General features: G+C 51.4%; 1 protein-coding gene across 1 annotated transcript in view; it reads left to right on the top strand.

Moving 5' to 3' along the window:
• The window catches only part of prtga (protogenin homolog a (Gallus gallus)), a gene marked incomplete at both ends in the record, with an annotated part of 40,647 nt that overhangs the window by 27,990 nt on the left and 1,016 nt on the right, over positions 1–11,641 (top strand). Inside the window, 7 exons of the mRNA XM_084437303.1 lie at positions 6,775–6,870; positions 7,165–7,351; positions 7,457–7,584; positions 8,262–8,432; positions 10,314–10,496; positions 11,221–11,338; positions 11,461–11,602. Of these exons, the coding sequence (XP_084293429.1) occupies positions 6,775–6,870; positions 7,165–7,351; positions 7,457–7,584; positions 8,262–8,432; positions 10,314–10,496; positions 11,221–11,338; positions 11,461–11,602 (1,025 nt within the window). The remainder of the gene's footprint in view (positions 1–6,774; positions 6,871–7,164; positions 7,352–7,456; positions 7,585–8,261; positions 8,433–10,313; positions 10,497–11,220; positions 11,339–11,460; positions 11,603–11,641) is intronic.

Raw genomic sequence — 11,641 nt, 5'->3', positions numbered from 1 at the left:
TGGCACTGACACCACCACCAGCATCACAGCACACACACTGTGCCTGGCCCTTTCACTGGGTTCTCATTCAAAACACTTCCCAGCAGCCTCTTGGGCAGTAGAGCTGGCCGAGGGCTCGGCAGGGCTGTCCTCTCTGGACTGGGGAGTTGTTATTGTGGTGGAGATTTATGATGTGTTTTATGACTGCTGTGAGCAGAGCTGTTGGAGGAGCATTCACATCAAAGGCTCTCATTGTGTTAGGCTTTGAGGGTCCACAAAGATACTTTATTGGCTAAGGCTCAGCCAATCTCAGCTGCTCCCCAGGACTGGGCTATTCACCCTGGCTCTCCATCTCACTGTAAGGAAATAAAGTACTAACAATAGAGATAGAATTACATGCTGATTTTACTAATGTCAATTTAGTGATCCCCCTGTGACTCTGTCAGCCTGGTCTTATTGGCCAGCGAGGTGTTCGGGGGGAGGGGTGGGGCCTGGGGGGCATGTAGCATCACAGCATCCTCCCACACAGAGACACTTCCTGTTGGGCGACTGTGACAGGAAGTGTGCATCAACTCTGACAGATTCACAAGAGGGTTGGAGGCCCGGTCTCCTGTGACGACACCTCGAGACATCTGATGCCACCCCGTCACCTGCAGGACACTTCACTGTTCACAGATGACAGCAAACAGAAGAGATGTTAGATGGGGTTATTTTATTAAAGTTCTGTGAGGTGAGAGACACGTAAATTGTGAGAATATTTACAGCCCCATAAACCCTGAGGGGCCTCTCTACAGTAATTGCTTGGTGTAAGCCTGCTTTGTGTTAAGTCATTTTAATTAAAAGAGGCTGTTCTCATCAATTTGGCTCAGCTTTATGTCCATGTTTGCACATAATTGAGTAGTCTCTGTCTCGATTTGACCTCCCAGGAATGAAACTGCAGGTGAAAGGACATTTCCTTATTGATTTATTCCCCGTGGTTCGAGGAAGGAAGTACATCCCCTCCCGTAGCATCCTGAGGATCACAGCCTAGCGTGTGCTACGCCCCATCTGAGAGGACAGTCACACAACGAGCACCGTGCCTCTAATATTCACACTGGAGCCCAAATGGCCTCGTTGTCTCGCTGACTTTTAAACAGACCACTTAACTAACAACTGGTGAAGCCATCAGGAGAAGCTTGAGATTCTTCATTAAGCCTGATTGCAGCGTGCGTTCTTCATGACACTGCCGGTGGACTAAATGCAGCTTCGGTCTGAATGCAAAGTGGATTTCACTCAGGGTTACAGTCTGTGCTTCTGTTTTACTTAGCACAATTAATTGAGTCTTTAACTTCAACTTCAGGCTTTGACTTCCATTCCTTGGCTCCTCGAGGACCCTCTTGAGCTGTGCTGAGGGTGGTGGAGAGGCTTCGGGTCACAGAGGTTTTCACATGCCTGGAAGACCTCCTCTGGGATTTGGTGGCAGGGATTGTGAAAAGCAGAAGTATTTCATCCCCTTGTGATCTCAGGTCTCTCTTCTCAGTGGTCAGTGGTCTCTCTTCTCAGTGGTCAGTGGTCTCTCTTCTCAGTGGGTGCCCCAGCACTACAAGAAAAACTTCTCAGTCTGTTGATTGTTGGAGGTGAAAACGCTTCAACCCTTTAGCGATAAACCATCACAATTGGACACACAGATGTACCTTCCTTGTGTTATAAATCTGTAGAGATAGACGGCCTCTTTAAATTATCACTCTTGACCATCCGCGTTATTAACAGCGGTCCCTGAGTCAGGAATGCGAGAGGCAGTATCTCAGCGCAGAAATGACATGGTGTTGAAATACCATGGTCCTCCCATTCATATTTCTTCTGATGGCGTGGTCAGGGTTAAAATACCTCCCATACCTGTTAGCGCCAGTCTACAGTACTGCACATTTATCTCATGGCTACAGGCCCACCGTGAGCGTCGGTCTCTCTCTCTCTCCCTCTCTCTCTCTCTCTCTCTCTCTCTCTTTCTCTCTCTTTCTCTCCCTCCCTCTCTCTCTCTCTCTCTCTCTCTCCCTCTCTCTCTCTCTCTCCCTCTCCCTCTCTCTCTCTTTCTCTCCCTCTCTCTCTCTCTCTCTCTCTATGTTAAAACATTTGTTTATTGCATGGCTGGTGTCAGAGGAAGGATGAATGATTCAGTGCACCGGTTGGCTACATCAATAAACCAGCTATCTAGATTCAAACAGATGTTGAACTCAGCCAATCATCTGGGAGGTCACGTGTGTGAAAGTTAACAGAGGACCTTTTTTTTTGTTAGTGGGATTCTGTTTGCTTCTTGTGTGTGTGTGTGCGTGTGTGTGTGTGTGTGTGTGTGCGTGCGTATGTGTGTGTGTGCGTGTGTGTGCGTGCTTGCGTGCTTGCTTGCATGTGTGTGACAGAGAGATATACGTTCCCCGGTGATATACACCCCTGTGAGGGTCAGTGTGACAGTTCACATTTATGGCCCAGGCTAAGGCCTGGCCTGGGGGGTCGAGGGGCCGGGGGCCGGGGGGGGGTCTTCTCAGCCCAGAACAAAGCCTCTGGGGCCTGCAGGATCTGCACAAAAAATCAGGTGACCACAAACAGCTCAAGAATTCCTTCCTCAAATACAAACTGGCATGATAATTTATGGAGGGAAGCAAAGCCTTGGGAGATTTACCCAACGAGAAAGACGGGAAAATAAACCAGCTTCACTTTGGTTTATGTTCGGATACCTCAGGGCGATTTTAAAACATTCCAAGGAAATAAATTGTGTTTATTGCACCCTCTTGCATTAATAAACTAAACTAGTATCACTGCTACTTACACAGTAAAACAAGTAGAACACAATTAGTTTTGTGAAGAATCATTTAGCCTTGAATCCACACAAGGTGATTATGGGCCATTATGTGTCAGCTGAAGCGTGTCTTATGTCCTCTGAGGGACACCGTAGTGTGGAATGGACCAGGCTAATACACATCTCCTCTGGCACAGTGTTTATTGTGAGCAGTTGTTAGAGTGTTAGGGTGACTCAACACAGGAGGTTGGTGAGGACACCTCTTATCTCCTAACACCAAGACTCCCGATAGTCTCAACCCAAATCTAATCCTTTTTATACGTTGTTTTTCAGTAGATCCTTCTGGAAAGTGTGAGTGGAAGCTGTATTGTGTTGCAGTGAATGTTATTTCTATCAAGCCAGCTCCACTGGCAGGGGTTGACACAGCTTGTCTGAGCGTTGTGCTGGAATCTCTCCTAGTAACGGGTATGACGTCTCCTCTACCCGGACTGACCACATCCCAATAGTGCCATTATTTGTCATCACCTATTAAAGTTTTTGTCGGGAGGGGGGGGGGGGGGGGGGGGGGATCTTGGGTGTTTTCCTCTGAGTTCCGCAGCACCCCTCCCCCTCAGAGCCCCTCCCCCCTCCTCTGGCAGGATTTAGCTTGCCCAGATTCCAGGTCAGAGGTCAGGACCCAGATGTCACAACCCCCCCCCCCCAACACCTCCCTCTCTCCCAGGCCTTCACCCCCTCTCCCAGCTCCTCCCCTGCGTGGTCAGAGCGGACCCATTGTGCTGTGGGGCTGGGGTGTGGGCTGTGGGACCCTGACCGCTGCTCTTTAGAGCTGGACACTGGGGTGGAACAAAGGCTAAGCCCCCCCAGGGACTGTCCTGAGCTGGCCGGCCTGCCAGGCTGGACCAGAGATGGTGTGGGGGAGTGTGGGAGCGTTCCTGCATTGTCTCTACTACTGAGGGAAGCACACTAGATATAGGATCCATCTAGTGTGAACAGTCTGTCACTGCAGCGTTGCTGACATGTTTTTTTTTTTTTTTTACAACAAATAAAGAGTTTATTTTTATGTTCATGTTTACAGAAATCCGCAGTGACGTGGGTAGCTGTTGACGAACACACTGAACAAAAGCTGTGTTCTGAGAGACGTTGTTTTTCCTTTAACATACCAGCATGTCAGATGTATTTGATCTCCTTAACTTATCTTGATAGACGAGCTAGCGCATGCATATGCGGCGTTAAAGTCACTCCACGTTGCTTTTCTTCACTCCTGCTTTATCTCCCTGTAATAGGGCTCAGGGCACGGAGGGGGGGGGGAGGGGGACCTGGATGGTGGAAAAAAAGAGGCTGAACTCGTATTCCACCCCCGTGACCTCAGATTCTTTAGGAGTTTTATCTGGGCCTGACCTGCTGCCCTCAGCCTGGCTCCATTCAAACTCCTCAGGGCGACCGGGCTGGGTGTCCTGGAGCTTAACTCCTCCCGGCGCCCTCTGCTCCTCCCACTTCTACACACAACACGCAACACACACACACACGAAACGTCAAATACACACACAACAAACGCAGCACATTCAAACACGAAGACACACTGACCGCACACCCTCGAGCCCCTCAGGTCCCAAATACACACGTTTCAGTTTGATCTTTCACAGCCTTACTAATGTTGTTCATCTTTAGGCTGTTTTTCCCTCTGGAATTTGACTATAACTGCTCATCTCTTTGTAGCACAGTAGAAAAGTGTGTCTGAAGGTAACCTATTCTGATGCTACTTTCTCCAGTTTCATAGCTACGTCCATCCCGAGTAGCATGGACGAACAGGAGCGTTTATGATAATGGGTCACTTTAAAGCTTTCCTATGCTTGCATCATCTGACCCAATTAGAGAGAAACAGCAGAGGGGTGACTCTTCCTGTGATCCTCTCATTGGTGTGTTTGAGCACAGCCTAGTGGCGGTGTGACGAACTGCGCCCCAGTCCCCTGCTGCTCAGGGTCCCACACTGACCAGAGGCTGAGGTGAATCTAGCTCTAATCAGCACCGTTAGTCTGAAGGATTCTTACTGGAGCCATGCGGTGAAGCACCAGAACACCCTGAGGTTTGAACACGGCGCTGATCTCACCACCGGCCGTAGTCTCTCTTCTCTAGTCAGAACTAGTCTCCGCTAGTCCTGAGAGCAGCATACACCTCTAGTGTTCAGTTCCCCCCCGAAAGAAAGCTTGCGTAGAGCCCCACAACGACTTTGGGCGGACCCCGCCGCGTCCTCAGAGAACAGCAGTGCCCCCTGCCTCCGTACCCCTGGCTGGCTGCTTAATGATGTGTCATCCCCCCACTGTCTCATCACCAATCCTCTCTCTGGAACGCGCAGTGTCTTATTAGAGGCGGTGAGGCGGAGACTAACACCGTCCATACCTGCTGACCGAAATGCAAACGCAGCGTGGCTTGTGTGTTGAAAGCACGCGCATCCCCAAATTAACTCGCTCGAACCTGCAGGCTGCCGACGGTTTACTCGGATCGCGCCGTGCGTCGAGCGCCATGGCGGGTGACGCGGTTTGAAACACGGCGACCTCTGGGATTCCTAGGAGGCAGTAACTCATTAGCTTGATAGATCCTCTGCTATTTCAGGAAGGTCCTCAAGGTTGCAGCAGGAGCCTCCTGTAATTGCCCCATCTAATGATATTTTAATACACTGCAGCCGGTCTCACTCAGCAGGTCTCTGTACTCCAGCCCAGACCGCTCTGCTGGAACGACTTCTGTTTGATTCGGCCCATGATGCAGTTCTGTGTCGTTTTTCTTGCAGCTCACACACTCCGTTCACCTCTTCCGAACATTTAATGGAATGTGGTCGTTTCAGGAGGCAATGAGGTCCAGCCAGATGCTTTGACCTCTATCTGTGTTGCCGGGCAGCGTGATCTCTTATCAGGGCCACGTTTCTGGGGAGAAAGAGGACATTTGGTCAGGCGGCCATTGTACTACCTGGGGTCTCTAAGGCCAGTGGGTCTGGCCGTGGGACTGACCACTCTGTTTCCCAGGGGGCCTTTGACCTCTGCTCTTCCCCCCCCAGTCCTGCAGCTGAATAGGAGTGACCGGCCGGCCCTGGCCTGCAGCCCTGCGTAGGAGGCGGGGGGGAAGGGCTCCCTCAGACCGGCTGAAAGGCCCAGTGACAGTGTGATGGATGGGGCAGCTCCTCTATTGTGTGCCCTGGTGCTCTGAGCAGCCCAGGAACTGACCAAAGGCCTGTGCTCCCAGCACTCAGCATCTGTCCTGCCTGACCCCCCCCCTCTCACACACACACACACACACACACACACACACACACACACACACACACACACACCATCAGCCAGCCCTCTCTGACCTCCCCACCCCTCTGTCCAGCCTCCTCTGCTGCCCCTGTCCAGCTTGCTCGTACCCCACCTCCCCCAGCCCAGTGGCCGGAGACGTCCCTCAACATCTGTTTAATGCCTCAGAGTGGTCAGACTCTGACCCCAGGTCACCCTGGTCAGCTCGGATGGGCTGAATGTGGATGCTGATGTGATGACATGAGATGTGATGAGATGAGATGAGATGAGATGTGTTGTGTTGTGATGTGATGTGATGTGATATGTTGTGTTGTGAGGTGATGTGTTGTGTGATGATGTGATGTGTTGTGTTGTGTTGTGTGATGATGTGATGTGATGTGTGGTGATGTGATGTGTTGAGTTGTGTTGTGTGATGATGTGATGTGTTGTGCTGTGTTGTGTGATGATGTGATGTGATGTGTTGAGTTGTGATGTGTGATGATGTGATGTGATGTGTGGTGATGTGTTGTGTTGTGCTGTGTGGTGATGTGATGTGATGTTTTGTGCTGTGTGGTGATGTGTTGTGTTGTGTGATGATGTGATGTGCTGTGTGGTGATGTGATGTGATGTTTTGTGCTGTGTGGTGATGTGTTGTGTTGTGTTGTGTGGTGATGTGTTGTGCTGTGTGGTGATGTGATGTGTTGTTATGCACAGTATAACTAAACAACCGTTTGTTTTTCTTCCTCGTGCTGAACGCAGACCCCAGGAAAAAGTACCACGTGAAGCTGCTGGCGTACAACTTCATGGGAGATGGTTACCAGGCCGACCAGACAATCAGCACTCCGGGATGCGTCTGTAAGTGTTGCTCTTGGAATCGGGAAACTGTTCACCGACAGAAATCCCTGTCCACACACACACACACACACACACTGCAACCTCGGTGAATACGTGGTGTAAGGAATGTACTGTGTATCCTGCATATATTTGTAATGTATATTTCTACTGTCTGTAATTGTATTAGCTGCCTGCTGCCTTTCTTGGCCAAATCCCCCTTGAAAAAGAGACTGTATCTCAATGGGTCTTTTCCTGGTTAAATAACTGTTAAAGAACGTAGCTTAAACACCCGGATGTTGTCTCCGTGTCCCTCAGCGGTGCGCGATCGCCTGGTGCCGCCCCCCCCTCCCCCCCACCACCTGTACGCCCGGGCCAACAGCTCCTCCTCCGTGTTCCTCCACTGGGGGCGCCCCGCCTTCACCTCCGCACAGACCGTCAACTACACCGTCCGCTGCAACCCTGTGGGCCTACAGAACGCCTCCCTGGTGCTCTACCTGCAGACGTACGTGACCCTCCTCGCCTTTTTTGACCGGAAAAGTCGTTTTCTATTCCGTGCCGTTTACTAAAAGCGACTGAAGCCGTTGTCGTTGTTGTTCTCCGCCTACAGGGGGGAGCAGAGGCTGCTGGTGCGGGAGCTAGAGCCCAATACCAGGTATGAGTTCGCTGTGCGTCTCCACCTGGACCAGCTGGCCAGCCCCTGGAGCCCCGTCGTGTACCAGAGCACCCTACCTGAAGGTCAGTCCCTGCCTGGCTGGAACCCTGCACGTGTCACGGTCACCCCCGGTTTAGAACGGTTCCCATCTTAGCTCACCCATCTTAGCATAGATGGTCTTTGAATACAATTTATTTCACTCGGTGTATATTCATTTCGATTCGTGTGGTATTTTCGCGCAGGCGCAAATTAAAAGTCTCGCCAAATGTGTAGTTTGTTTTCTGCTGGCTGTTTATTTGTGCGCGGACCTCGCCGTCACGTAGTCCTGAGGCTCGGCAAACAGATCGGTAGGAGAGTTGCCACTTGACAAGGCCTTGACAATGAGCTCTCATCTGACCACTAATGGGGCTTTGCTCTGGGAAGGACAGGGAGCCTCTGAACTGACCTGCAGCCTGTCTGACCGCTCGCTCTGCCGGTCATCAGTCCTCATATCTAGCACACGTCTCCACGGGAACAGGAATCATGGCCAGACACATGTATCAATTATTCGGCGTCCACAAGTGCAGCTACTGTCATTGAATTTCTCCTTTAGTCTGGGGCCACTGGCTCGATGTTTTGTCCTCCGTATTCGCCGAAACCTCATCAGTCATTTCGACCGTCCCTTCGTCATCCCATCCCGCCGTCGGTGTCACCTCTGTGCCGCGTCTCTGTCGGAGTGACTTCGATCCAGGAGTAAACCTCTCCCCTGTCTCCTCCCCAGCGCCCACGCTGCCCCCCTCCAGCGTGAAAGTCAAGCTCATCGAGGACGACACGGCGCTGGTGTCCTGGAAGCTTCCGGACGAGCCCAACTTAGCGGTGACACGCTACACCATCCTGTACGCCTCCAGAACAGCCTGGGTGGCCGGGGAGTGGCAGGTGCTCCAGAGAGAAGGTGAGAGAGAGAGAGAGAGAGAGAGAGAGAGAGAGAGAGAGAGAGTTTGTGTGTGAGAGAGAGAAAGAGAGAGAGTGCCGCCAAAAAGACAGTGTGTGATAGAGAGAGAGAAAGAGTTTGTTTGAGCGAGAGAGAGAGAGAGAGAGAAAGAGTTTGTGTGTGAGAGAGAGAGAGAGAGAGAAAGAGAGAGAGAGGGAGAGAGAAAGAGTTTGTGTGTGGGAGAGAGAGAAAGAAAGAGAGAGATAAGGAAAGAGAGAGAGAGAAAGGAGCTGCAGGCTAGATTGGGCCCAGGCCCTCATAACCACAGCTCCTGCCTTTATACTCACAGCCTCACGGGCCTCTGGAAATCAATAGCTCATTTCATCCTGCGATCCATTTGTCATTATTCACTGTGATCCCTGGACAGCGCTAGATAACCACCTCCCAGCTTCTCGGCGCCCTCAGGATCTTCGATTAGGAACTTAACGGGTTAAAACACAGGAGTTCTAGCTGGCGGTGTGGCCAACATCCTCACTCTTTTGTCTTTGAGGTCAGTAAAGTGAATGAGCTCACAAGGCGATTAAGAGTCACCCAATCAGAGACATGCGTCTGTCTCGTTAGTCTGGTTGACTGTGTTCACATCTGCAGCATCTGTGATCTACATCTGTCGTTACTATGCTGCTACTAAGCAGTAGTGCATTACAGCATATCTGTGTTTCAAGGCTTAATAAACCTCTAGGGTTCTACATTTTTTTTCCACAAGATGTTCTACCGAACAACACGCTATCCCACAGCCCTGTCCCCTGCTTGGTGATATTCTCCACAACACAAACCTCACAATCATCGTGACCTTTTTACGCCATGGCAACAGACCTAGTCTGCCTACTGTATACACTAGCATCAGGCAGGTACAGTAATAACCGTCCGGGTCGCTGCTGCTTCGCTGCTCTGGGGAGCGGCGGACCCAGATGCTCGTTAGCGATGCTGTAAGCGAGAGCAGGTTCTGGTTAGCAGGGATGTAATTGATAGCAGATGACTCAGTGGAAATGTGAGGCATCTGATCTTTCCTGACCAATCACTGGTGAGAAGGTTAGCAGCGGGGCTGTTCGGGAAGGCCCTCTAACCCCCCCCCCCCCCCCTCCACCCCTCTCCCCCCCTGTAAATCAGACTGCCCTGTCCGACAGTTACTGCCCGGGTCTGGGAGGTGCTGCGTCTCGGGGCTGGGTGATAGTGGACAGGGCGGAATGGCTGGAGCCCCTGACCCCTGACCCCGTGTTCCTCCACTGACAAGCTGGTCACAAATAGCCTCCCGTATCCCTCCGAGCCTTTCTGTGTTTTTTTCCAGCAGGTTGTAAACCTGAGGTCAGCTCAGCCACGGGAGACGGTGGAGCGCAAAAAAAAGAGTCAGGGTTGACTTAGTTCCTCGAGGTCCGCGGAGGGGGCTTATTTAGAGCCCGCACTGAGCGTCTATATTTAGGGGTGTGTGTGTGGAGAATGTCAACAGCGCAGCTCCGCCTCTGCTGTGACTGGCTGTAATCCGGGCTTCTGAATGGATCGACTTTATAGCTCATCGCGACCGCTGCTTGACAGCGAGCGTCATCGAGAGACGTCGTTGACAGGAAGTGAAGCGGCAGATATGGTGTTATGATTCATTCATTCAACCTTTATTTAAGATTCTCGGAAGAAATCATTGAGGGTGACCCTCATTTACAATGATGCCGACATACAATACAACAATCAGCATTCAAAATACATAAAGTCAACAGGGAGGTTCAGACATGACATGATAATTGATCAGGGATTCAGTGCTGTTGCTATTCATGAGAGGTGAGGAATGGCAGAATAATGTAATGGTTTCATTTATGAGCCTCACTGCTCACCACCGTCATGTCCTGTTGCCAGGGAGCATCACCATGGCGCTGTTGGAGAAGCTGAAGCCGGGGAACGTGTACCTGGTGAAGGTGTCCGCCTCCAACGCCATGGGCGACGGGCCCTTCTCTCACGCCGTGGAGCTGGCGGTGCAGACGGACGGCGCCGCGTCCGGGCACGGCTTCAGGCGCTCCCAAGGCACAGCGCACGCTACAGGTCAGTAGAGAGGGCCGGCCTCAGACCCCCCAGACACGGCCTCTCTCGGACCCCCACACCCCCCCAGGGTCCACTAGCCGGGTTCAGATACTGTCAAAACGGTTTTAAGCAGATTTACATTTCTTTGCAACTGCCTGTGTGGAATGTTGAACGTTCTTCGTTTTCAAGATTCCACACGTCAGATGTTATAATAAGACTTAGTCTTAGACAAGTGGACGGTTTAAAAGCAGCGTTTTGTCTCGGCTGTCGTACCCGAACCCGGCATCGCGCTCATCCCCTTGTCCCTGACCGATGTTGACATACCTGGAATTATTCCCCCGGTAACCCCCGGTAACTCCCCTGACAGCTGTGTCCTCGCTGGCACCAGACCCACCAGCACATGTTCCACATCCTGACAATCCAATAGTCTCTTTGGCTGCAGCCTTGGGCCCCTGCTAAATTATTTACACTGTAATTATGAGGCTTTCACGTTGTCACAGATGGTGAACGTCACATGTATTGATCTTGAGTCACTGTACTGATGTCTCAATGTGTGACTACTGTACATAGCCTGGAGACTCTCAGCAGGGTTAGAGAGCAGCAGCATACGTCGAACGGCATTATGTATTTATACGTTATCCGTTACAGTTACTTAAATTAATATCGGTCAGATTATAGTTACATTTGAAAAATGAGGTGATTGCTTTACTTTGCTCTGATGTCTTGTGTGTGCGTTGTTTTTCAGCTGATGGCTTCTACCACCTGGATCAGAGGTCCATGACGGGGATCATCGTGGGCGTGTGCATCGCTCTCACCTGCATCATCATCTGTGCATTCATCCTCATCTGCAGAGGCAAAAACAGGTAGCCATTTTGTCCTGTCACATTGAACTAGCTGTGCACCACGACAACACACAACCCTGCTCTTTCACTGCTACAGATCCACCTCCTCTGCTCTATCTGACCTCTGATTGGTTCTTCCCCAGGACATCCTCGTGTAGTAAAACCGTCAGACACGGCACTGGCCCCGCCCCCTCTGCCGCCGCCCACCTGGGCTCCGAGGGTCAGGCTGAGGACGGTGACGTCACCGTGCCCATGATGAGGGCAGAGCACTTCATTGATGCCAAGGTGAGAAAAACTTTCCCCCCCCCCCCACCCCTCCTCTAC

Source organism: Borostomias antarcticus (genome assembly GCF_949987555.1).
Source record: "Borostomias antarcticus genome assembly, chromosome: 4".
NCBI lineage: Eukaryota > Metazoa > Chordata > Actinopteri > Stomiiformes > Stomiidae > Borostomias > Borostomias antarcticus.
The sequence above is the reverse complement of the archived record's forward strand: the minus strand, read 5'-3'. Positions and strand labels throughout refer to the sequence as shown.